General features: G+C 36.4%; 1 protein-coding gene and 1 long non-coding RNA gene across 2 annotated transcripts; one reads left to right on the top strand and one right to left on the bottom strand.

Annotated features, from left to right (window-relative positions):
- Window positions 1-101: 101 nt before the first annotated feature.
- On the bottom strand, window positions 102-27,832 carry LOC124157674 (golgin subfamily A member 4-like). Its single transcript, XM_046532606.1, has 14 exons — window positions 27,560-27,832; window positions 27,342-27,426; window positions 27,043-27,239; window positions 26,498-26,686; window positions 23,535-23,690; window positions 23,160-23,313; window positions 22,842-22,987; window positions 18,335-21,656; window positions 16,652-16,782; window positions 15,336-15,509; window positions 12,632-12,756; window positions 10,722-10,869; window positions 6,427-6,516; window positions 102-391 (listed from the first exon to the last, which is right to left on the bottom strand). The coding sequence occupies exons 1-14, from the start codon at window positions 27,641-27,643 to the stop codon at window positions 368-370; spliced, it is 5,025 nt and encodes a 1,674-aa protein (XP_046388562.1). The 5' UTR covers window positions 27,644-27,832; the 3' UTR covers window positions 102-367.
- LOC124157675 lies at window positions 22,974-24,080 on the top strand. The gene is made up of 2 exons (XR_006864641.1): window positions 22,974-23,061; window positions 24,037-24,080. It is a non-coding gene; the product is annotated as an uncharacterized LOC124157675 (long non-coding RNA).

Here is a 27,832-nt window from a genome sequence, read left to right as displayed (position 1 = left end):
AGTTTCATTCAGGAAAAATTCCTTTTAAGAATCTATAAAATGCTGTTACATATTTTGTGGGTATTTTAAAACATAAAAAGGATGAAATAAAATACATTGAGAACAAATTAATATTTTATATGCATATATTCAGATATAATATCTCATAATGTAACACTTGATTGCACAGAGGCCACAAACTGCTGCCCTTCACTTAACTCGTATATATTAAAGCTCTTTTTCATATAAAATATAAAATTCACAAGCACACTAAAAACAAAATATTTACACTTATACACACCAATGTACACCATAAAATAATTCACCATAGGTAATTAATTCAATAATTTAAAAAAATCAAGCCAGCCACTCATTAATAGATCAGCCATCAGGTAAGACCGAACTGCCCCAGCTGAAAGTAAAAATTGGAAAGATGAGTTTATCTACAAAGGTAATTAAAAATGGCAATGAATACACTAAAAATATTTAAGTGCATAGTAACAAAACTGAATGAAGCCCAAATCAATCTTATATCACAGTGGAAATGTTTTTCATTGAAAATTTCAGGAAAAGGAGAAAAATTACAAAAATGCATGTATATTACACCGAGAAAGTTAACTTGGATAAAATACCGGGTGTTTATAAATGAATATCGGGGTTTTAACGCTTTATAATATTTATTACATTATACTTACAATTATAAATTATATGTCAAATGAAAGAGCAACTCAAAAAGTTTTGTTTTTTTTAGCAAAAATGTGCATGTGCGTGAAATGTTTCCGCAGCGATCTGCTGGAAAGCTGTAGTAGCAAAGATGGCGACTAGTGAACAGAAAGCGTTGTGTTTTACAGTTTGCAAAGACTGAATCTGTGCAACGTGCGTTCCGCATTAAATTTGGTTGTGATCCTCCAAGTGACAATAACATCCGTAGATGGTATCATCAGTTTGAGGATAACGGCTGCCTTTGTAAAGGGAAGATCACGGGACAACCAAGAGTTAGCGAAGAGACTGTTGAGCGAGTGAGAGAGTCGTTCACTCATAGCCCAAAGAAATCAGTCCAGAAGGCTAATCGTGAATTAGAAATTCCTGTGTTGACTGCTTGGAAAGTTTTAAGGAAACGCTTACAACTACAGTGCAACCTCAATAAAACGAGACCCCACGGTGCACAAATCAACACTCGCTATAGCGAATTGTCGCTTTACCGGAGGTGGAGCAAATAATAGCCAATACACCTGTTGCGAACAGTTATACTGGAACAGGAGTGGTGCGGCGACTAAGAAGTTTCTATCCGATAAAGGTAAGCATAAATCGAGATGAAAAGCGATGTTTTTTTTGCATCACTAAATTTCCTTACTCAAACAACGACTAACTATTCAAACAATTTATAAGCGCCGTACTGAATAAAAATCATGCAAAGCATGGTTCTGTCAATCATTATACCAATGCACAACCGACGAAGCCGTTTTTCTATGCACTTAACCAGTGCATCTACGTAATCATTCTATTATTTTGGTATTTTCCACTGAATATTCAAAAATTAACTGATAAAACCATATCGTGGTTATTTAATACCTCAAATGTTTCCATTGGTGTATTTTATTGATGTATATTATTATTGGTGATTCTTCCACGACTTTGGGTTTACACCGCCGGCATCACCAGCAATTATGACGAGAGATAACGCTTTGGTGCTTTGCATTAGTATAATCAACCTTCCTCACTCTTGAAATTCTTGATTCGCAATCTATCCTTAAATACTTCGCTTCAGGCTTAGGCGTAGCCCCTTTCTCAGAAGTTCCCGCAGATTGGAGAGGGCAAAACCACCCGAACAAAGCTCCTTATAACTCTACATAGTCTGCATTCCATGGCGCTTATGTTTTTTTTTAAATCGTGAAAAGCGAATAGGAAGATAAATTAATTTCAACACTCTCATATTACTCCTTTATTTTTATCTTCTCGCTCAGACGTGTTTGTTGTTTTTTTGGCCATGGTGTCTGCCATCAAATGCTTTCTATTCACACAACTCTCACGAACGTGCGGGTATGCGGCCGACTGCTTTCTGCCGCCCGAGGAACAAAAGAAGATCAAGAATTCGTGAATGCTAATGCCACAATATTATCACAAAATTAACTACTTATTTATCGAACGACAGTTTACCACATAAATTTGAGACTGAGCACTCCATTAACTTCATTTCTAACAGATCGCTAGCAATAACAGAGATGAAGGAGTCTTGATGTAATTTTATTCCGGCAGTGAAACCCTCGCTATGGCGAGAGCCAACACCAAAAGGGCCTCGTAAAAACGATTTTTTTAACATGTATATTATAGGGTCCATTGACGGTGCATCGGCTAACTCTCGTAATAGCGGGGGTGTCGCTATAGCCCATACTCGCTTAAACGAGGGTCCACTGTACTTCCTTACCAGTTACAGTTACTATAGGCCCTAAAGCCTACAGACCAAGGATTACCTGCCAACTTCACCACGGAAATGTTTCATGAATGATGATATTTTTCTGGATCATGTTGTCTTCGGTGATGAATTGACCTTTCACCTCAGTGGACATGTAAAAGCTCATAATGCACATATCTGGGGTTACTGTGCAACACACGTTGTACAGTAACTACAGATTCAGTCTTTGCAAACTGTAAAACACAAAATGCTTCCTATTCATTAGTCGCCATCTTGCTACTACCTCTTTCTAGCGGATCGTGGAGGAAACAATTCACACACATGTGCATTGATGCTAAATAACAAAACTTTTTGAGTTGATCTTTCATTTGACATATAATTTATAACTGTAAGTATAATGTAATAAATATTATAAAGTGATAAAACCCTGATATCCATCTATAAACACCCTATACATTGAAATCACTCATTTCAGTTTTCACTTGGTTGAAAGTCATGCTGAATGAAGACATAAAACCTTAGTAAATCTTCACAATTTTTTAGGCAGGAAGTGTTTCGACACTCAGGCATCATTTTTTAGTATATTTTTTTACAGGACATTCCCTATGTATGAGCTAAGGATGAGAGAGAAGGGTAATGGAGGAAGGGAGGCCGGGGTGGAGAAGGAGGGTGAGTGTGGGAGTGGTTGTGTTGTGTGACTAAGTTCGCAGAGGGAAAGGCTAGGTAGGTTAGCTCCATAGCAGAAATGCTTTCCTGGAGTAGCTCTACAGCACAAATGATTTATAAAGAGAAGCTCAAATTTGTAAGGATCGGCTAAGCAGTTATTCAAAGCCCTAAAATTTATGCATATAATACATAGGTTACAGGATGGACAATAGCCTGCATCAACAATCGGAGTCAGTAGTGTTCTTCATAAATGAATTGCTTAAAATGAAACACTTCAAAATGAAGCTTCCTTGGAATGAACCAAATGAATTGAATAATAATTCTCAAGTGAAGTCTTTCAAAATAAACAAAAATGTTCATAATGAACGATGAATCCAGATCCAGATGATATGGTAGTGGCTGGTTGACTGGCTGCAGGAGGTAGGTTGTGTTATCTTATCCTTTTATTTTAGTGATAAGGTTATCTTCAATTAATCATTGCTTATTTACCTCTCATTGAAATATTTGCTATAAGTTCTGGACATTAATGTCCTGCTCATCTTGTGCACTGACCTTTACCTGTCACAAACAATGAGTCTCTGTAACACATTGATTACTGACCTGGTTAACATAAAATTCTGTTATTCCCCATCCAAATAATGCTATGATCTTACTCGAAATATGAGTTTGAAACAACTCCTATTTTTTATTGATAAAAAATATGCTGTGAGAGGTTTTCATTTTAATAGAGTCCATAAAGGATATGAAATTCATGGAATGGGCTAGTTCTACATTAAGCAATGACTAACAGTGAGAATACTGGTTTCGTACAACACATACATAATTATTTTTGTGCAGCAGAGCATGACCTAACAATGGTGAAGGTAGAAAAACTTATGTGAAGAGAAGATGAAGAGATGTAAGGATAGGGGTGAACAGGATGAGGAAGCCAAGTGATCAGAAGAGAAATCAAGTAGACTGAAAAAGAAGTAAGGAACATTACAGGAATTATCTTGGAGAGGAATGATATGCAGGGAAAAATGACATGAGTAAGGCCAAGTTCTCTCTTCATAATTTAATCACAGCCCAATGATTACTTTTATTAAAGATTTTCAACCCATTAAGCTTTTTCTATAATAACAACCAAGAGATGTGTTACGGAGAGATACATATCGATGGCTAAGTTCTAACAAATCGTCTCTCAAATTCGACTGGTTTGAGACAGGTATCTTGAATAAAGTATAATAACATTAAAAAATAAAATACAAGCAAAAAACAACTCTTTGTTTGAAAATAAATGCTTCTTTTTCAGTTTTATGAACTTTTGGCTTAAATTTCATTGTAAAAGTAAAAAAAATTTTTTTTTGCTCTCCTGAAAAGTTGCTATTTTTGAGATACATGTTGTTAAAACTTAGCCATTGATATATGATTCAAAGTTGACTTAATTTATTAAAATCGCCCTGGAACTACATCCATCAACATTACTAAATCCCACTTATCATGAAGGGGTTTTAGATCTGGTTTATCATCTATATAAAAATGACTAATTTGTAACATTTGAAATGCTACTAATCTTACTTATATGTGTTTGAACACTCTCCCTACAAGGTAAATAAAATGGAAAATAAAACCCCCACTAGTCAAAGGGTTAAATATTAATGTAGTTAGCGCTACATTTTCCTACTCTATTTATGAATGATGGAACTTAAGTCAGGAATATTGTGCTCATTGCACTGGCCAGAGAGATGAAAAAAAGATACCTCCATGGAAGTTTGATATAAGTGTAACTCCCTTTTAGAATATAGATGGATAGTAATACATACATTATTTTTTGGCAGATGGAAATTTGTGTATGCAGTGATGGTCAATGTAAAAGTTTTGTGATAAAAATATGTTTCCTTCAAATGTAACAGAAAAATCCACTCTCTATTAATGCCATGGAAACTAAAATGAAGTCACTAATATTTCGTCGCATAGTTAAGAAACGATGACTCTTTTTGCAGCAATAATGTGAAGATGACATTAATCTATCACTAACAGGTTAATCTGCTTTAAAGTCTAAGCAATCTGTCATCAGAAGAAATCTAGATCACTTAAAAGGAGACAATCGTTAGCTAATAAATCATACTAACTTCCCAAGCTCCATTTGCCTGACTTTTCCATTACCTATTTCAAGTCTGAATATTTAAAATAAATCCCTGACTTTATATTAATTGCAAGGCAGTCCAGGTATGTATTACACAGGGAAAATTTGGTAAGGTATATTGTGAAATTAAGTATTTGAAATAAAGAGAAGTATGCATTGCCAAGTTGGTGCTCCCCATGCCCCCCAGTCAGAACAGCAACAACATTCCCACCTCACCACCCTGCACAGTGACACTCCACATGTTCAACCACGATTTTCATATTTTTGCTGTGCCTCCAGAATTTTTCCCTTATATTTGCCTGACTTTCGGTCCCAATTTTTACTTACCTAAATTTCCCAGAATTCCCAGACCAGTATTGCATTTCTATACATACTTGCATAATTATCGTAACTGCATATAAATCATAAGTCAACCTCATAGTAGACTCCAATAAATTCCATGAGGTTTTGAGGGAATTTCATTTCTAAATATGGCATAAAAACTGAACATTATAGAAATACAATTTTTAACTATTCCTTCAACATTAAAACAAGAAGTAATTACTCAAAAAGAAAAAAAATGTCATACAAACTGGGCCAAAATACATAAAAAGCAACCATATGATATCATTGGTCTATATTAAGGTTGGAACTAATGTAAGTGCTGATATAAAGATGTATAGGTAAGGAGTATCTGTTTACAAACATGATCCGTGCTCTTCCACATCCTTCCCGTGATCTTCCACAAGTCACTGTTTATCTCATGTACGCATTGTTGAACTCATACAGTGGCTTGCATGATTCTAATGCACTGAGTGAATTGTGGAGTCAGCAATTAAATATGTAATAGCATTTCTGTATTGTTTATTTTGTTATGAACTTAGAAATTAAGTTCCTTCATAATCTCATGGAATTACTTGGAGTCTAATATATAGTTGTCTTTAATTTGTGACGAGGCTGATCCATGACAAAACTCTCTTTGATCTGTACGTGCTTCCCTAATTTATTTCAATTACAATATCAATATGAACTGGTATACAAACCAGAGCCACCAAAAATGTCCATCAAAACTGTAATACATGATGAAACATATTGTACCTTCAGGGCAACTTAAACTATAAACAAAAAGATAATCCATTTGATCCTCACAATGTTCAATAAGAATTCTGGGAGATACTACTTCAACAATTGATTGAAAATCTCCAAAAAGATGGATTTAGAAAAGATAAAAAATGAATTATTTCCTTAATAGCTAAAAACATACCAGTGTCTGCTTCTGCTCCTCTTTTATTAATATTTTCTTGGTTTGTTCATCATCAAACTTAACAACTGCTGCAATAACTCTTGCAAGCACCTATAATGAACATGAAAGCAGTGCCAGTGACTTAAATTTATTCAGACAAATAATATCTAGCTACCCTAATAAATATTTTAATGCATAAGATGAGAACAGATTTGGTATGCACACTAGGGCGGATCGGAAAAATCGATTTTTTTCAAATCCATCTGGCCCAATGAAAAAAAGTTGTGGGACCGATCAAAAATAAGGCCTGAAAAATTTGAGACCTCTAGGTGAACCCCTGACCCTCGCTCAAATGCAACTTAGGGGGGGAGGGTCAAGATTCGAAAAATGTAATATTTTATGGTCATTTCCTATAGATTTTGCCGAGTTACTGCCCTTTAGGGCCAAAATTTCATGCATTTTGACGTATCTGCCACCGTTTAGCCAAAATATGCCTAATTTGAGTCCGCGTCCGCGAAGAAAATATGCCAACGCCCACGCAGCGTCGCGGATACAAGAGCCGCAGGCCGATCCCCTCCCCTCCCCGCTCGCTTCTACCCCTCCCACGCTTCCAATACAGCAAAATTCATTCCGTGTATGCAGCTAGCAGGTCGTTTATCTTTGATAATATAAATAGGAAGATGGTAGAAGGTAATAAAGGAAGCTTAGTGAGACGACTTGTCCCTTATTAGGCGCCTCGTCGGGGTTAAACAAATCGATGTTACCAACTTTTAGAGAAGTGATGGAATAGTTTTAGATCCAAGAACGCAGGAAAGGAGCCTACGGTCCATGAAAAGGCCTCTCGAGTGGCTATAAAGGTGTGCGAACTATGGTGACGCTTCCCTTCCATTATGTGTGTGACTAAATGGATTTAGTGATGCAACAGGAAGTACTAAAACTTACGGAAAATGGGAATAGGCCAAAAGTAGGGTTTTAGCTGAAGTACAAAACTCAAGCACTATTGACAGAACATTTGAAATTATGCGATATTTTTGCGTGTAAGTGCAATAAGGAGCATAATGTTCTCCCCAATGTAGAAGTATGTTGAGAGACCAGCGGACGAAACTAAAGATGATGCCTGCTGGATTGAGTCCTAAAGAAACTCGAAAACTGAGGAAAAAAAAAGAGAATCGTCGGAGAGCGTTGAGTCGACATCGTCAATTCTTGTATGGGAAAATAGTATCAAAAATTTTCTTCATCAATTCATCCGAAGAAAATTAAACTTAAGAGAAATCATCCGATTTTTATCTCTACGTTCCTCATCAAATAAAAATTCAGGACTAAACTCAAACGGGAACTTTTGCGTGGAAAATGCGTCTGCCAAATGTCATAGAGGTATATGCAAGAACCAAGAAACAGCAATGATCGTCCCCGCAACTTTAGTTGATGCAAAAATCATAACTTCGTAAGAAACATCCAAGGTAGTTTGCAAGAATTACTTACGTAGACAGAAAAAGATGCTAATTATTGTGAATACGAAAAGAGAGGTATCAAAGGGTGTCATCAAAGGAATACATTTTTATGGAGTGAAAGACTATACTTTAGTCTGATGAAAAAAGGCAAGAGCACTTATCAATCCAAGTTTAAAGGGGAACGTGTGATGTTAGTTGAAGAAACAGGGTCCCACTTTTGGGTTTGCCTCCCCCGTCGGAGGATTAGCAAAAGTTATAAAATCTGCGATTCTCGATTCCTTTCCGAGTGAAAATTAGATACTCAAAAATAAAAAGGATTTGAATGCGATGGTGAATACCGCCCAAAAAGGAGGCATCATCCCTATGCTACAAGCATAATTCCAACATCCCTTGCTATGTGAGTAAACTCTTCTCGGGATTCCCACCGGGTTAATTTTTCCATAATGGCAAACGTTTCAAGCTCCGATTCGGGGATCATCATCAGGGATAAATTTCGTTGAATCTCGAGAAGAGTTTACCCACATCATTCGCCGGGAAAGCATCAAATCATATTTCATCCCTTACAGAGGTCTATTTGCTAATTGCACTAAGTTGACCTAGATTTGCGACATAAACATTGGGAGGGCAATCTAAGGACCGACTTTGCATTGTTGCAAGTATGCGTTTGGCGGCCGATCTGAAATTTTTTAAGTGCTGGATTTTAATATCAACTTTAATGACTACTCGCTGATGACATATTGGAGAGAGACCACGGTACCTCCGGCTACATCTGACCTTAGTGCTGTGGATTTTCAAAAATCTATTGATGAACGTTCAAATTTGAAGTTAAATATTTCTTTTTATTATACATACGGACGAGAGATTCGTGAAGAAATTCACCAAAACTTTGTTGACAACATCGAAAGACGAGGAATGACACTGACATAAGAAATACAGATTGGAAAGCAGGTAATTGAAAACTTCTTTCGTGATTGTTCCTCCACAGACGATACTGAAACATTAAATATTTAGACTAACGAAGTAAGACGCACTTGGTGTGAATTTTGGTGCATTTGGCGCGTGAAAGAGGCTTGAGGGGAGGGGACGCGAGCGGCTTTGGCCCAAAATCCATTTAATCACATCTGTCGGACAAAGCCGAAATTGGAGCGCATATCCGAAGTTAGCACACCTTTATAGCCACTCCTATAGTTTCGTCCGCTGGTCTCTCAACATACTTCTACATTGGGGAGAACATTATGCTCCTTATTGCACTTACACGCAAAAATATCGCATAATTTCAAATGTTCTGTCAATAGTGCTTGAGTTTTGTACTTCAGCTAAAACCCTACTTTTGGCCTATTCCCATTTTCCGTAAGTTTTAGTACTTCCTGTTGCATCACTAAATCCATTTAGTCACACACATAATGGAAGGGAAGCGTCACCATAGTTCGCACACCTTTATAGCCACTCGAGAGGCCTTTTCATGGACCGTAGGCTCCTTTCCTGCGTTCTTGGATCTAAAACTATTCCATCACTTCTCTAAAAGTTGGTAACATCGATTTGTTTAACCCCGACGAGGCGCCTAATAAGGGACAAGTCGTCTCACTAAGCTTCCTTTATTACCTTCTACCATCTTCCTATTTATATTATCAAAGATAAACGACCTGCTAGCTGCATACACGGAATGAATTTTGCTGTATTGGAAGCGTGGGAGGGGTAGAAGCGAGCGGGGAGGGGAGGGGATCGGCCTGCGGCTCTTGTATCCGCGACGCTGCGTGGGCGTTGGCATATTTTCTTCGCGGACGCGGACTCAAATTAGGCATATTTTGGCTAAACGGTGGCAGATACGTCAAAATGCATGAAATTTTGGCCCTAAAGGGCAGTAACTCGGCAAAATCTATAGGAAATGACCATAAAATATTACATTTTTCGAATCTTGACCCTCCCCCCCTAAGTTGCATTTGAGCGAGGGTCAGGGGTTCACCTAGAGGTCTCAAATTTTTCAGGCCTTATTTTTGATCGGTCCCACAACTTTTTTTCATTGGGCCAGATGGATTTGAAAAAAATCGATTTTTCCGATCCGCCCTAATGCACACCTCTCTGTGGATTTGATGTAAAGTTCACAATATTCATAAAAATATGAAAGAAAAAATTTAATTGAGGTATATACACAACATCTACAGAATATACACAATGTTACAGAATATTCTACCAGGGTTCATGCCCACATATTTTATAGCGGGTATAGTAATTGTCATTCAATTTTGAGGAAGTTATGTACCAACAAAACTCAGTGGCATAACTATGGGGGAATGATGGGATAGATTCCCCCCAAAAGCCTCAGAGAAATAAAAAAATAATTTTAACTAAATATTACCTAGTTTTGACACATAATAACTACACCTGGTTAAAGTTAAAGATCATTAATTAATTATGTAAAATTTATTTCCAGGCATATCATTTTTCCTTAATTTCGCCCCTCCTGCCCCCCTCCAAGGCCCCTCATCCCCTCCCAAAGCAAATTCCTAGTTACACCACAGACAAATTATTATAAATGTATACCCAATTTCAAGTGTTAACTATTACCTGGATACCAAATACATATCAATACACAATCAGTCAATAAATAAGGAATTAAAATAAGAAAAGTCTCTCTCATTCTGACAATTTAAAAAAATTCAGGTACACCCAAATCAATAAGAAGCAAAGTTAATGATGTAAATGCCATACTTGGTTCCCTAAGCATTAATTTATAGCACATCCATTTTTCCTAATAAAAATAAAGTCTTGATTTTCAAAAATGTCATTAATAAGGAAAATTCCTTATGCCTCTATCAATATAACATCTATCATGATTTCATTTTTCGATGCTCTCTCATTACTTACCATAGGCTCTTTTCCCATCATGTACTCATAAAGAATATTTCGAAGGTACTCCAACTCTGTTGAGTCATCCAGGGTAGACCTTTCAGAATCGTTTAAGGACGACCTTTTTTGCAAGGATAATAAGTGACGTAACTCCAATATCTCTGCACTAAAGAAAAAAATACATAAAATTATGGAACAGAAAAAGCACATCCAGTAAATTGCAAATTGAACCAATGCCACATAATAACTACCTAATTAAAGTTTTAAGTGAAAACAAAAATATTTCTAACTCAAAAGAACAAAAAAAGTTTCACGTAACAAATTTGACTGGACTGGGAAAATAATGACTTTATGGTAAAGGGGTTCCAAAACAGAGGCACTCATCGTGCTGCATTTTCACAGGATGAGAAAATTTCACATAAATTGAAGAGATAATTCACAAATATAGCAGCTACAGTAGACTCGTGGTGAGATTTTTTTTTTGGGACATGAAATTCCTGCCACGATAAAAAATAAAACATGTCCACAACATACAAAGTCACTCATGTGACAAACTGACTCATTGACTAATGGATATGAATTCCTGACTACTTCCGGGACAGCTGTAAAGCAAAACTTTTCACTAAGGGACTAAAAATGAATGACAGAAAATTTCTAGAAACCCTGTATTTCCAACTTTTCCCAATGAAAGAAATCCAAAATGGTGCAAATTCTGGTTTTTCCGTGCTCACTTCCAGATGACGGCCTCCGAGTTCTAGTGCACTAGGGAGATCAGAACCTACGCCAATTTTTTGGATAAGAGGAGGATTGGTGCTTCATTCAGTAAGCTTTTTACTTCCTTTCACCACGGGAATCCGAACTTTGACAGGCCACCCAAACATTCTATGGTTTTATGCAACTCGAGAAACAAAATTATGGATTTTTTTTCCCAAAGACTCCTGATTCCAGCAAAGACTCAGAATTTTACATAATAACTGCCGACTGGATTTGCTCCCAAGGGGAATATTGAAAACTGTTCCCCTCAAAACTATGAAAAGTATTCAAATCATCCCCATATTTTTGTGCATACTTTTGGCCATGGTCTCTATTGCTTAAAGTATGCACGCAAACTGACAATGGGCATTCTTTCGCAATGAGGGGACTTACATACATAGTATTGCCATGCTAAGGTTGGTGAAAAGCAGCCTTCCTTCTCCCCATCCCCAGCTAGTTTTTTTTTCCTCTCTGAGACTCTTCTATCCTGTATTATTCTTGATCTGACCTAGGTACTTATCCAGTGGCACCGACTCCATGGGGCCTGAGGGGGCCCGAGCCCCCTCAAAAATTCTTTATGGGTGAGAGGAAAAAATGTATCAGGCTTGCCGATTTTCCCCGGAGTGTACAGATTTCAATATTCGAATTATCAGGGGTCTAATGTTTATCATATGACTCTTCTTAAATGCTTAAAAAACTTAAAACTCACTACTTATAAAATTTACCGGGGCATGATCCCCAGTTTGGGCCCCACCAATATTTTTTATAAGTCGGCGTCCCTATACTTCTCCTTTGTCTTCCTCTGGAAATTTAGCCGTCAATTTTCCTTCCATTATGTTCCCCAAGTATCAAGTGTATTTCATTATGTGGCCAATCCACCAAGTTCTTCTTTGGCATAAAGTGATCTGTAGTGTCCTTTCTTCTCTTATACTTCCAAATACATCCTCATATCTCATCCTATCCATCAATGTATGTAGTAATTTTACAAAATGATCTGCAGTATGCTCAAAATGCAGAATGACTTTCAGAGTGAGTATTATTCCACACCGTAAGGGTTTAAATTGATTTGAGGTACAACTGAGGACGATGGGATATCAAAGTAGTAAAATGAAAAATATGTACAAAGCTTAGAAACAACAGGAGAAACTTTGAAAAGTCAAGAAAATTTTCATTACTTGTACTTCCTCTTGGTTTCAGACAACTCCCGTGCCTGAGCTTGGATTTGACGCTTCAAGTACGACATGCTCCCAGTGCCACTCTCCACTGCTGCAACAGCTACCTTACTAGTAATTTCCAAGTCCTGCAAAAGATTAGAAAAAAGTACATCAGGATTTCCACATTTGCAATTCCCACCAAAGTATACATAGCACATGAATACAGATTAGATTTCACTATTCACCAAAATCTAACATGCTGATACCTTTCCCAGATTTTAATAATAAAATAGGTCCACTTCTAAAATCTCAGAGACCCTATCAAACAGATTTTGATCATACACCCGTATTTATAATGATTTTAATCGTTTTGATTAATAGTCCTGAACAGATGAATTGCCCAGACTGGGTCAAGCAATTTTGAACTTCACAAATACATACATGCATACTTAAAAAATGTGATGGGGGTGGCGTAACATGATGATGCACAAAGGGTAAAATTTTTTTTTTACCCTTTGTGCATCAGCAAAGATTTTTTTCTTACCCTTTGTGCATGCATACTTATGTTTTTTTCTTTAATTACGAGGATATTAAAAAGTGTTTTTATCCCTCCTTTCTAAATTTTTTAAGAAAAACTACTGGCTGTTTTGATTTTGCTTTATAGGCTACAACTTACAATCAGTAATCTTTTCAACTCCTGTTAGATAACCGTGACCTTTCCAGTAAAAAAATTGCAACTTCGCATATGCCAAGTAATGATTGAGATACATATTGACATAAAAATTTATCTAGGTAAGTGTCCCTTCAGACAAATAAGTCATTCCACCACACTATCAATTTGGTGAATATTAATTTCTCTAATTCAACCAAGACATGTGCTCTAATGTGGGTCAGAAAAATCAATTTATCACACATTGAATTCTTATACCCCCCAAACTTTTCAAATTTGGATGGCAATCCAAGTAAAACATAAGGAAAAAAATGCAGAGATGAATATCAAAGAATAGCAATTATCCAGAAACCTAAATAAATGAAAATCTAAACAACAGAGGGTTTTCCCGAGTTTTTCAAAAATTATATTTATTTAAGTAGTATCACCGAAAATATGTCCATCTAAATGGGCTAATCACTGTCTCAGAGCCTGACTGTCTTCATGCTAATCCCACAAGAGATAGTCAACTAATTTCCCATTTTCTTCTGTAAAATATTTCCTTTTGTGACTTGGAGTACTTAAATGTGTTTATTTTACACAACAGTATTCATAGCTTCAACTTACTGTGTAGATTCCTTGGACTTAACAAGAAGAGGAATGGAATTGGTTTGAAGTTTACATGGTTTGAGCCGCACACCAAATTAATCAAAATCTATTCCAGAATATATGCCGTTTTATGGAAAATGTATGGCACATGAATGATAATCATTCATTTTTCTCCTTGAAGTACGATTGCTTCTTTCTCGTTCATTGAGTTCCAATTGTCATGAAGAGGAATTCCACAGACGTATTTTATTTACCTGCACTCATTTTGCAGCACTGAGAATCAACATTTTGTTTAAAATACATTTCTACAGATACTGTTTTACCACGTGTATGCACTCTTTTCTGATACGAAGTTGGTATTATTTTTTAAAATCCATTTTTTTTACTGAATCCATGAACCAGTTGCATAAAGCACAGGAGCCTTGCAGTAGTTTTTATATTGGTTAAGCCAATCTCTATTCAACAGCAGATTTTCTCAAAACATTTTGAACCCTTCCTGACCCCCTCCATGAAGCCTTAAGGGCCCCTCACTTATGGGACTACCTGCAGTTACTAATGTTAAATTTATAAATTCAAAATCATAATAATTTTTATTTACAGAAACTTATACGAAGAGAGATTACTTCCAATTAGAGGATTTGATAATTACCGATATCTTCATGCCAGTAGTATTGAAAACTGACATGTACATATATTGTGACAGGTGCATGTTGAAAAATATGGAGGGGTAAAATATTGATATTCTATTAAGATTGTAAAAATATTGTGCCATTTCCCTTCTGTTTACAGGTGGTTTCATCAAGATTACTTTCATGCATTATCAACTTGGTGATTAACGGACGAAGATTTTTTTCAAATATTTTGAATGTTTTTAAATCACATCAAATCATTAATTTTATTGTCTTTTTCTCATTACTTGACCCTTTACTCAACAATAAATCATTTCTACTGATGCCAACGCACATTTGGAAACATTTTTTTTCTGTGTTATAGTACTGCCTGTAAATGATCTGTTCACTGAAATTATCATTAATTCCAAGTGTATGGTCCCAAGCATTCCAAATTATCGATCTCCTAATGTATTCAATTTATGCAAAGAGCCTAAAGTTTAAAAAAAAATATTAAAGGTTAATAATTTGTCATCAAGAGGTCATTTTCCTGCCAGGGGCCCATGGACCTTCGTGCTTCAAGGAATTTTGCCAATATAGAGGTTATTTTAGGTTTATTTCCCTCCATTCATTGCTAATAGGGAGGGCACAGAACCTTATAATTTTTTTTTAAATACGGATTTTAGTACTTCTGGGTCACAAGTTCTCCTTTGTCACGAACCCTTTTTCATCACTTTCCAACTATCTTCAATGGTTTCAATACTTTCTTTATGCTACATTTTCATTAAAAATATCCTGGACTACTTTTTTGGACTTAAAACTTATTACGACTATGTTACGAGGACATTTCTGCACTAACCCTTTTTTCAGCCTCCCACTGTATTTTAAGGGCTTCCATAATTTCCTTATGTTTTTCCTCCATTTCAGATATTTTGGACATCCATTTTGAAGCTTCTTCTTCAGCAATGTGGCCATTCTTCTCTTGCTCACCACTTATTTCTTGCTTTAGCTTTTCAAGCTCAAATTCTCTTTCCTGCAAAAACATTATGGTCAGATATAGTAGAATTTTGATTCAATGTATTTAACAGATAACAAGACAATTTCTTAATACAGCAGATTCCCGATTATCTGGCTGTGGATGATCCGTGTTGCGGATAATAATCTATGCCTGAGTTTCACACTTTCTTTTGATGTTTTCAGCAATCTTTATAAAAAATAAAATCGCACATAAAAGCACAACGATTTTTGCATTTGAATGCAAGGCTACACCGGGCTTATTATTTCCATAAGAACTCCTTTTGTACAACAAAATTATTTTAATTATTATCTGACAAGGAATGTTTCAATTTTACTAGGATGTCTACTCTAGCATTGCAGAAGACGAAGAGAAGCGGGAAATAAACTCTAGCTTAATTACATAAGATTCTTCAATGGTTAATCAATGGTAAATTTAAAAAAATGTTATTTATGATCTTTAGGTATATTTTTCATGCAGTTACTGTGCAATTATAGCTGTAGCCTCACATGTGGTTGAATACTGCCCAAGGGAACCGGAGATTTCGTCGCACTCAGGCATGTTTATGCCGTGAGCAGTCAAGGTCAAACTGGAGAGGAAGGGAATGTAAGAAGGGAAGGCAGAGGGGGAAGTGGAAGCAGAGACGATGGAAATAGAGATTTAAATGTGTCATAGCCAGGTGCTAACCTGCTCAGACAGTATGCTGAAGTATATGGAGCAGTGGGAATATGAGTACAATCACGTTATCACTGCTAAAAAGAAATGTAGTGATCGGATGAAGAAAGCACTCAATTAGTCAGGGACGCGATCTAAAATAACAAACAATGTGCATAAATAATAATATATCAATTGATTTAAATATATTATGAACATTACAAAGAAATTACATTACCGAATTTTCCGTTTTCCGAATTTATTCGTGTGGAAAAATACTAAATGAGGACTTTGATAATAGTTTTCACGACGTTACAACTGGGAGTGTTCCAAGAAGAAAATCGTCGACCAAAAATTCACCAAAATTACGCATGACGGATTATAATCCAAGTAAGAGATAATTTAATATGCTCGGATAAATTCTCACAAAAAAAGTAAACACACTTCAAAACTTAACAACAAAAACATCTGAGTACATATTAAGGTGATAAAAAAATCTTTCTCACGTTGAGTATTTTGTTGTGATCCTCCAAGAGCTGATCGTACTCATTTCCTTTTAAAGTAAGCTCTTCTCTCAACCCCTTAATTTCAGACATTAACTGTCTCCTTATATAGTCTACCTCAGCTTCCATTTTTTCTGAAAATAAATAATAAATGTTAAAAAACAGAATAAGAAGTATATTATTAAAGGTATTGAATCCATTAATACAATACACAATTCCCATAGGAATCTGTAAAAAGAACTATTTTTAAAGATTTTGTATAGTTATCTACTGAATAGCCTACCTGGGAGAATAAATGTCCACACTGAATTATTGGCTCAACTGAATTCAAGCATCACTACACCAAAATTTCCATTAAAATTCATAATGTAGGTGCTCTACATGTTTAAGCATCTTAGCTTGACCATCATATTTCAATAAAAATAACTTTCATACATTATCACTTTACTTCTCTCATATACCCTACAGATTACATAATATTGAGAAAATATTTCCATACGCTTTGGAAGATTTAATATGTTTGAAATCAATGCCTGTGAACTCATTTGCACAGTTATACATTATGATATACATAGCTGTTTACAGTATTATGGTATGAAATGAAAACATATTCATTTATGAAAAATTAATTTTGCCATTTCAGAAACTTTTAAAGCAAAGAAAAGAACCAGTGGTTCTTAAATAAACAAATGGTTCTTGCACTCAGAGAGTAGAATGTACATTTTTAACACGTTGCGTATGGATGGCGAGAATTCTCATCATTTTTTTCCCGAACATTCCGGACGGATGACAAAGATTCTCGTCATTTAGGCACATCAACCTAAACAATTTTAAAGCATACAATACGTATTCGTTAGTACGTTTTCAGTTGTTGTTCGTTATTCATAATGAATTGATGCATCATAACGTTTGATTGGGTAAAGTTATATTCTAAACACTAGCTTTTTATTGGAAGTAAGGAAATAAAACTTTGTAAGGTTCACTGTTATTTAATTATGAGCACGACCCGGGTTTCGTAACTTGGTTACATCGTCAGGTGACTGATCTTGCATGCATCATACATTTACATATATACAAAGTACACATGTGACTGTGAGGACATCTATCTGAAAGGAAAAGGACTGGTTGAAAGAGCGGGGGTGAGGGTTAAACACTTTTTCCTCTCCGATAGATGTCCTCACAGTCACATGTGTACTTTGTACATAAATGAATGATGCATGCAAGATCAGTCACCTGACGATGTAACCAAGTTACGAAACCCGGGTCGTGCCCATACTTAAATAACAGTGAACCTTATAAAGTTTTATTTCCTTACTTCCAATATGGAGAGGTCTCACAAAGTAAAGCCTGAAGTTATTAGTTATATTAGCTTTTTAACCATGTTTAAACCAAAGGCATTACGCCTTAATGGGCACATATTTCAAAATCGGCATTCCTAGGAATTTAAATACCCCGGTACGGAATGTGTTAAATGTGTTTGTTAAACTGACTTGGATTTTATTGTTGAAAATAACAACATCTGCTGGAAAAGGGAAGGAAAGGCTTCATGTTTATAGAAATCTTATTTTAGCAATAAAAGGTCATTACCTGGTTCTTGCCCTCAGGTTATCAATTCAGCTCTTAACAAGGTTAAACTAGATTTAAGAATTTCACACTGTAAATATTTCTGTGAAATGAGGATCTTACCAGAGAAGCTCGACAGCTCTTCTTGATGTGCAACATCTTGATTTGCAGACGATGCAGCATAATCTCTCTTCATTTCATCCATTAGACTTTCAAGTTCCTGTGCCCTGCTTTCCCACCTGGCCTTATCCTGGGCTTCCTTCTGGGCCACAACAAGACACTTCTCCAAACTGTCCTTTGCCATTAACACACTCCTTAACTCTTCCTCCAATTGGAGTACACCCTCCTCACTTGTCACAGCATTTGCTTTCACCCTCAGCTCTTCCTTTAATTCACTGATCTTACCCTCCAGTTCCCTTCTCTCTGCTTCCCAATGTCCACTCAAAGAAACCATTCTCCCTTCAAGGTCTCTGATTTTCTCATCAGCAGCATTTAATCTCTTCACTCCTTCATCCCTTTCTTCCCTTAAAGCTTTCAATTCGGACTCCAACTTCACTTCCTCTTCACCCTTGGTAGGTGCACTTTTTTTAGATTCGGCAACAATGGATAGTGCTTGTTCCAATTCCATCCTCAAGCCCTTGTTCACCCCTTCTGCTTCTCTCAATTTGTCCTGCAACTGACTAACTTCATTCACGCGTTCCTCCATTATTGTTTTGAGATTACTTTGCTCCACCTGTGCTGCCTCCAATGCTCTTATCCTTTCCTGTAGATCATGCCTGCAAGATTCCTCACCCTCTAGCTTAGCCTTTGAATCCTGTAGAAGAAGCTCATGACTTTGTTTCTCTGCTTTCAATGCTGTAATCTCTTGCAAAAGTTTTGTCTCTCTTTTCAGTAACTCCTCCTCCTCACTTTTGAAAGCTACTAATTGGCTCTCAAACTGTGCTTTGACAGCAACAAGATCATTGTTTTCACCCTTCAATTTATCCAATTCAGCATCCCTAGATGTTAACAATTCTTTCAGGGAATCCACCTCTTTCATGTAGTCAGAAATAATGACAGTCAGTCCTACTTCACTATTGATGGCAACACCTAAATCTTCTTTCAAAGTTTTGATTGCCTCTGTATTCTTAGCTTCCTCAACTTCCTTGGCATCTAGACTTTTCTTAATAGTCTTTGTCTCCAGCAAAGAGACCTCTAATTCCTTTTGGCATGCCTCAACTTTAGCCTTTAACTCATTAGCAACTTCTTTCATTTTCTCCAACTCCTTCTTTGCCTGCTCTTCCCGCATAGCACCCTCCTCAGCTGACTTCTTAAGACTGGCAATTTCAACTATCAACTTCTCTTCGCTCTGAGACCAAGCTTTCCTCTCCTTTGTAGATTCTTCCACCATTCTCTTCACTTCCATTTCTTTGCTCTTCGCATCATCCTTAACCTCTTTGAGAACTTTTATAAGGTCACCTTCCGCTTTCTTGAGACCTTCTATCTCACGAGACATGCTTTCAATCTGTTCCCTCTGCATCTCCCAGCTCCTCCTCATTGCTGCTTGCTCATAAGTTGCCTCATCGGCTTCTACCTTTGCCTTCTCTTCCATCTCCCTCACCACCTTCAGGTCATTTTCTGCTTTTAGAGCTCTGCTCTCAGCTTCATGCTTCTTCAGCATCAGAGCCTCCATCTCACTCACGGTAACTGCAGCCCTTTGCAATTCCTCCTTCAACTTCCTTTTCGCCTCATCTCTCTCCGCTGTTGCACTTTCTAGATCAGCACGACTCTTTTCCAAATGCTTCAGTAATCCCTCTAATTTTTGGTCCCGATTTTCCATCAATTCTTTGGTGGCTTTCCTAGTTTCCTCCTCCTGAAGACGAAAGCCTTCACACTGCGCCTTCAACTGGTCCACTTCTTTCTCAAGTACCGCCATGCTCTTCATGGCTTCATGTAAAATGCTCCTCCCATCACACAAGGTGCTCACAAAGTCTTTACACAAGCCAGTTTGAAAGGAATTCATTTTATTCTCAGCCAAGAGTCTTAGTTCTTTTTCCCTTCGTAATTCTTCTTCCAAATGAATATATTTACCCGAGAGATCATTTTCACCTTTCCTCTTTTGGTCTGCAGCACTGGAAACGACAGCCTGTAACTGAGATTTCACATTTTGGAGTTCCTGTTCCTTTCCTTCAAGCGTGGCAAGAGCAAGGGACACTTCAGCATTATATTTGGATTTCAAACTTTCTCTTTCCTTTACTGACTCTGCATGAAACCTATCCAGTTCACCTTTAAGATTTTCATAGTCCCTTGATATACCCTTACACTTGAAAGCCAGATCTTCACTAGCAGACTTGTCCGTTTCCAATTCCTTTATCTTACTCTGTAGTCCCTCCACATCACTCTTAAGTCTACACACCTCATCCTTGGAATGCTTCAATTCTTCCATCAACACTTTCTTCTCAGAGCTGAGAGAATCATACAGTCCTTTCATCTCTTCACACTCTTTTACAACACCCTTAAGTTTAGCATTGGCAGCACACACTTCCTCCTTAAGTTTCTTCTTCTCGCTAAGCACTGAGCTCAAAGACTCCACCAAACTTGCACCACTCTCGCTAGCCCTATAACCATCATCCGAGCATTCCCTAGGTTCTAATTGGGATGAATTCAATGCAAGAAGTTCTTTCATTTCTTCTTCTTCTTTCAACAACCTATGAAGCTCTCCTTTCAATTCACCATATTTCAACTCCCACTTCTTCTCAGAGAAAGGTTCACTTTGGGTTTTGGAAGCTCCCAGCTCACCTTTAAAATGCTGCTGTTTCATAAATAATTCTCCACCCACACTTTCGTTAAAGTTTGACATGGTCGCAGACACCTCTAAGTCGCTAGCATCCTTAGACTCAACCTTATGCAAAAAGCTATCACTATCCGAGTGCTCGAGGGATACCATTTCATCCATCCAGTTCTCAAAGCCGTCCATCAAATCCTTCCTGCCACCACCCCTTAAAGCTTCACTCAAAGTTGACTCCCTCTGGTTCTGACTGAGTTCCTCATCTTCAAGGGTGATGACCGAGCCATTAGACCGACATTTTGAAAGGAGCAATGATGCCCTCAGTTTACCATTCTCGGCAGCAAGGACCTCCACTTCTCGATATTTAGATCGTAGCACTTCCTTCAACTGCAGTAGTTCTGATGTAGCGGGAAAGTTGGCCGGCAATCCATCTCCTCCAGCACCAGTATCTTCAACTGAAATTTTGGCAGTGCCATCCCCAGATGTTGACATGGATGCTGATTCGGCACCCCCTCCTTTCTTATGGCTCCTCAGCTCTTCCTGTAGTTTGGCCACCAATGCCTTCAGTTTCTTTGACTCCTCCTCCCGAGATTCCAGTTCTCTGTGCACTTGCATCTTATTTTCGGCAAGGCTGAGAGCAGCCTCTTCCTCTCTCTTACGTTGTGTCTCCAGCTCCGACTGCCGAATAAAAATTGTTTGCAAAAAATATAAGCAAATATTAGAAAGGAAAGAATGAACAATACACGAGAATAAATTGAGGGCTTTTATGCCCCCATCACACTACTTCTTATAATAAAACTACAAGGGAAACTTACTACATGTTTTCCCCACATAATCTGAATGAAGACTTGAAAATGCAACATTGCTTACAAGTTGCCACAAACAGAAGGAGAATCGTACCAAAGCTGCTAATTAGATGAAAATTTTAATTACTAGATTAAAATGGCAAATTCCAAATAAAAAAATACATTAAAGATTAATGTTCATGCATATTAAATCATTTATTTCATGCAATTTCATGTATCTACAAACTTTTCCCTTAATTTGAATGAGAATTTTTTTCATACACCAACAAATATACTACAACTTTTATTTTGGCAAGTAACACGCAGATGAACTACAGGCATAAAATGTTACACCAATCCATTCAGAAGTTTTCTGCGCAGAAGTTAAATGCAATCCCTCATCAAAAAAGTAAGGAATCCACAAATAATTACATGCCTAACAGTTATGATGTTCTCAAAATAACTCATTCACATAATATATAAACAGCATAGAAGATATAATAAGATTTGGTAATAGAATATGCAGCCTGGAATAAAATTTACTTAACAAAGTTATTCCTTACCTACACTTGAAAAAAAGATGACCAAGGATCTGACATGTGAGGACATGGTTATAATTTCAAAAATTGAATGCTCACATATATTTAAAGATATTATTCATCAATTAAAAAGAGATTTCTATTAATGCCTTTTCTAAATGATGATAAAACAATTATTAAACAGTTATAATATAACTCTTTTTAAATTCAAACTTTACTAGGTAAGTACAAAATTAGAAGTGAATTATGTAAACAAGCAAATTATTCACCATTTCTCTCCTGCTTCTCAGTAGTGTATTTTTGTTGGTTGCCAACATCACTTGACAACCCAAGTCACATTAAAACAATTTACAATTTAGGAAAATGACCGAACAGTTCATCAACAGCAAATACGTGAATATAAAGGAAAGGACTTTTGTATTTTAATATTTTCCAGCAAAATTATTACCAGCAATAATTTACTTATTTTGCCAATTAATCAAGATAAGCTACTATCCACTACTATCAGCATTGACACCAGTTTGATTATATTCTCTTACCTTAAGGCTTTGCACCTCTTTTGCCAATGATGTTTGAGAGCTATCAAGTTTCGCCCTTTCAATTGTAAGTACTTGAACTTTCTCGTCATTTTCCTTTAGGCTCTGTTTATACTGGGCAACAAGGTTCTCCAACTGGCTGATTTTATCTACGTACAGAAATATCTCATATTAAAAATGAATCCCTAAATGCAGGTGGAATATTTAGGACATTTTTAGATTGGTGAGTGATAAAACTCTTAAGTGAAATAAAAGAGGAAAGAGCAATGGCCATTATAAACATTTCCCCAGAGGCTACATAAGAAACAATGATCCACTTGCCTTGTAGACTATTTTCACTTTGTATTGAAAATTGAGAGTCGGATTCCGATACTCTTCTGCTAGAGACATCAACCAACAAGTCATCACCGACATCCTTATCTTTTGACCAATCACGCTTTGAAGTGCCTCCCCCTTCAGATTTAAGAAGCTTAACCTGTTTAAAGATATAGAAACTACATAAAGAAATAAATCCCAAGTTTCAGGCTAGACATCATGAAATTGCGACCTGAATCTCATAATAAAAGCTCTTAATGCCTCATAAAATTAGACAATTATTTTGAAAAGAAGCTAAAGAGGAAAATCAATTTCAGTTGTTCTTGAAATTTAACTACGGACCACAAGTGTACCATAAGGTACTTTTATCAAAATATTTACCTTTGTTTTTAATGTATCAATTAGATGATCTTTTTCTTCCAAGTCATTTCGAAGAGCATCCTCCAGATGTGCTTTGGCTTTCTGCTCCAATGCACATTGCTCTTTAAGTTCTGCAATCTTCCTCAAGGCACGATCTTGTGTTTCCGTAAGCACTGCCTAAAAATTAAGTCATCCATGATATAGTTCCAAAAAATATGAGCCTAACAAAAAATACATAACATAACAGACATTACAAGACTTTGTAATTCCAAACATAGCTCCATTGTAAGCTAAATATTAAGAATGAATATGTATGTACATTCATCATCTCATAGAAAACATCATTTTAAATAGCAAACAAATTTTAATTACATTTTTAAATTTAAATTACACAAAATGTGGACTATTCAAAGCTTATACAAATCTCAAAACTAATTCTTATTCAAGCTACAAAAGCAGACCGCCATTGATAAAAACTGTTGCAATATGCATATAGCACATAATCTAATTTCTTAATTTACAGAGCAGCTTATAGATAGAAGCATACCTCCCAGTTCCAAAATTACACTAATCTCTAGCAAAAATAACTCAAGTGATTTGCATTAAATCACACCGTTTACATTGTAACCTCACTTTACATAAATGATTTGCAACTTTGCAAAATACAACTGCAGGACTGATCGTAAAGCATATTCCATTGCATGTTGAATCTGCATCATTATTTCTGGATGAGGAATTAGTTTCAAGAGCATCTGTGCAGGTAAATTCTGCTACCTCTGTTAAATGATGTGTTTCATAAACAAATATGGCATTTAATTACATGCAATAAGAATGTAATTAGCAATGAAACATTTTTTTGGTTCAGCTGGGATGAGCCAAATGGTTTTTTTCATGGAAAATTTCATTCTAAGTGTATATAATTTTGCACCTGTGCATGTGACTACGTAAAAAGTTAATTATTTCATATAATTACATTGAGTGGAGTAGCTGTGACTCCTCGGGATGATAATGTGGTGGTTTCCCCTTGCCTTCCACATCGCAGTACTACAGCCGTTAAAGTAAACGTTACCACGCCCGTAGTGGAATGTGTGTCGCTGTACCGACCAGTATGGTCTCCACCTTCGCACATGTGAAGAAGAGCTGCTGCCCTCTACCCCAGGTGATGAGAGGCATAATTGTTGGCGGCCCCCAGTCGCCAAATCACGGTATCTTCACAGGTTTTGGTATCTTTTAAATGGTCTACCTTACCCAAGGGTAGCCCAATACCCCCTCAGAATACCGCCGCTTTTTGTCCACGACTGGTTATTCGACGAGAGAACTCGCTTATCTCGCAGCTAACCTCTATATCTAAAGGTCGACCCACCATCCGCAACCCGGTGGACGCACTCGGTGGCTTTAAGCTCTACATAATTACATAATTTTTACATAAACATAACATTACATTACATAATTGAGAAAAATTATGCAAGTGGATGCAATATCAGGAAATTTAAGAATTTAACAAGGGCGCACATAATCAGCTAACAAGCCGAATCCATAGCAAGGTTTATCCCTCATTAAGCGGGGTTCTACTGCATTTGTAAATAACTCAAAAATTTTGCCATACTTTTATCATAATTCTTACAGAATAAAAAATATGTCAGTTTCTTATCACAATGAAACATGTATTACAGTTTTAATTAATATTTTTTCCGAGTAATTATCCAGCATTTCCAAGAAATATTTCTCATTTTCAACAACAATATCCAGAAACTATAACACAGAAAACCTAATTATTTATACTATCTGTCAATGATTAATTTCGAAGATATAATTTTGGAATTTTTGTAAAAATTAAATTTCTCTTGTTTCCTATGGAAATAAAAGAAATGGAAAAAATATGGAAACTCCTAAATGAAGAGGGTTGTCACAAGTCATTTTAAAAATATTAAACTGCTACTAGCAGTCCCTTTTTATATTATTAACAGTTGAAAATTGGTACATATTCTTTCAGCAAAAAAAGGGGGGTTTTAGTTTTCAGTTAATTTATCAACAAATAAGAGAATTTTTTATAAATGTAAACCTTATAGTGAAAATTATTATCACTATGTTTAGTTAAATACATACATATGGTTTTTCCATGCATACGAAAATGTCCTTTTCTGAAGGAGAAATTTATAGATAATCACTATTGAATGTTTATAACACAAAAATTTTTCATGTGAAAAATTTTCACATGATTTTTAAAAACTAGTTTTACATGACAATAGCATTTGAAGGTTCCGTTAATTTCATTCTTGCCTACTTAAGTTTTTATAGCAATGCATAAATAGTTGATTTCCATTGATCCATGGACACAATTCTATTGTGAATTGAAGCATGAAAATACTCTTAAATGGTAGGCTTATCTGGGCAAACATTTTGATTTTACATCATTGAGGTTGTTAGTAAAGAATGGGAAAATAAAATCCGAGATGTTTGATGAAGGGATCCCCAACAGCGATTGAGTTGACATGAAATGACCATATAAACATCACGCAAATACATAACTCCTAGAAGGACATATAAGATACTGACTAATAAAATCATCTTCCCTGTATACAGAACAATTATAAAAATTACTCAACATGGTATAGATATATTCTCCTTCCACAACTTCCTAGAGAGCACAAGGTAAATGGTTGAGTAAAATCCTCTAGCATGACTTTGATCACATTGAATTGATATGGAGAGTTATCAAATTTAGAGATACCAAAAAGGTAAAGTGGAAATTCACCCACTGCATATACTTATGAATTCAATATAAGGGCAGAATACTAGGCATCATAAAGAGCAAAACAATACAAAGTATATACCATGGTGCTAATAGGAAAATTTTCTTTCACTAACCAAGCTACACCTCATGCCATCACTGAACTTGATAATTTTAAGCCCTTGGCAATAGCCATACAAATAACCATCAAACATATGCTAAGCGAAGAGGGACTTATATAAACAAAAATCACCTTAATCTTGCTATTTTGTCGCTCTAATTCCTTGAAGTGCCTAGCCAGGTCAACATATCTTCCTTTGTACTTGTGATACCTCGATTGAGTCTTACGGTATGCCAACAGAAGTTGTTCCTTGCTAATGCTTTGAAGATGACTTGCGCTACCAGTTATGTCATCGATTTCACTTGTAGACTCCAAGTCGGACTGAAACAATAATAAAATTATGAATACCAAAACAAATCTATAAATGAGAAGCGGGAAAGGCACTATCTACATACTTAAGCAACCATGGAATCCCTAGTTATGAATAGCAAAAGGATCCAAAACAAAGAAAATACACGAAAATCAGAAGTGAAAATATACAGAAGCGATAAAATCAAAGAGCGATGCCATAACAGCAAATACAAACCAAGACATCTAGAGGGTAAACAAAGGAATATTCGGCAGTCGTGGGACGTGTATCACCACGCCCACTTGACACTAAGTCATGGCATATGAGCACATAGCTGAAATTAATATTTACTCCCTAATTTAAGATTGACAGAAAATAGAAAAATTACCTGAAAATGATAGGCATTGTTCGGCGATTCATAAACTGGAAATAGGGATGATACATCACTCATCATGGAACTCGCGGATGATCTTCTCGATCTCGGTACGGATGGGAATCGTGGTGGAGTAGAGATAACATCTTCCCTTAGGTCTATTCGTTGAAAACTGTTATCTTTCTCCGGGGAATTTCGCGGCGTTTCCGACACTGTAACGGAAGTAAACAAGGATCTCAATTGTAACTCATGAACATCGCTGTAAACTCTTACCGAATGAATCAGATGATCTTTCACAAATGAAGCTCATTCACCTTCGCTCTCCTCCATAATGCTAAAATTGTCATTAGATGTTGACTCCTGTATAGAGCTGATGGAGCTCGAAGGACTGACCATAGCCTTAAAAATATATACAAAGAATAATTAATTTTCATTGACATAAGAGAGGCTACAACAATACTCCCGAAGTGTTCTAGAATAAATTAAGTAATTTTTTCTTCGAGTAGTAACGATAAATAAATAATAAACTAACTTGAGCAAATTGCTGCACTGAGGCCTGCAATTTCGGAGAGATTTTCACTTCCTCAGCGATTTTATCCTTCAGTTTCTTAAACATTTTTATGGATATAAAGTTACATGCACAATAATGAAACGGTGATTAACGTCAGCTTTAAAAAGGTATCACCTGGAAGGCACACATTAGGGAGAAGTCGATTTAGTTCATTGACCAGGATTCCGATTTGAGAGGTGGTAATCCTGTCAACGTTTACAAATTGCCATATTGAATCCACGGAGTGCAGCGCGC

This window comes from Ischnura elegans, chromosome 4, assembly GCF_921293095.1.
Source record: "Ischnura elegans chromosome 4, ioIscEleg1.1, whole genome shotgun sequence".
In the NCBI taxonomy this organism is placed as follows: domain Eukaryota; kingdom Metazoa; phylum Arthropoda; class Insecta; order Odonata; family Coenagrionidae; genus Ischnura; species Ischnura elegans.
This window is presented reverse-complemented; position numbering and strand designations above follow the sequence as displayed.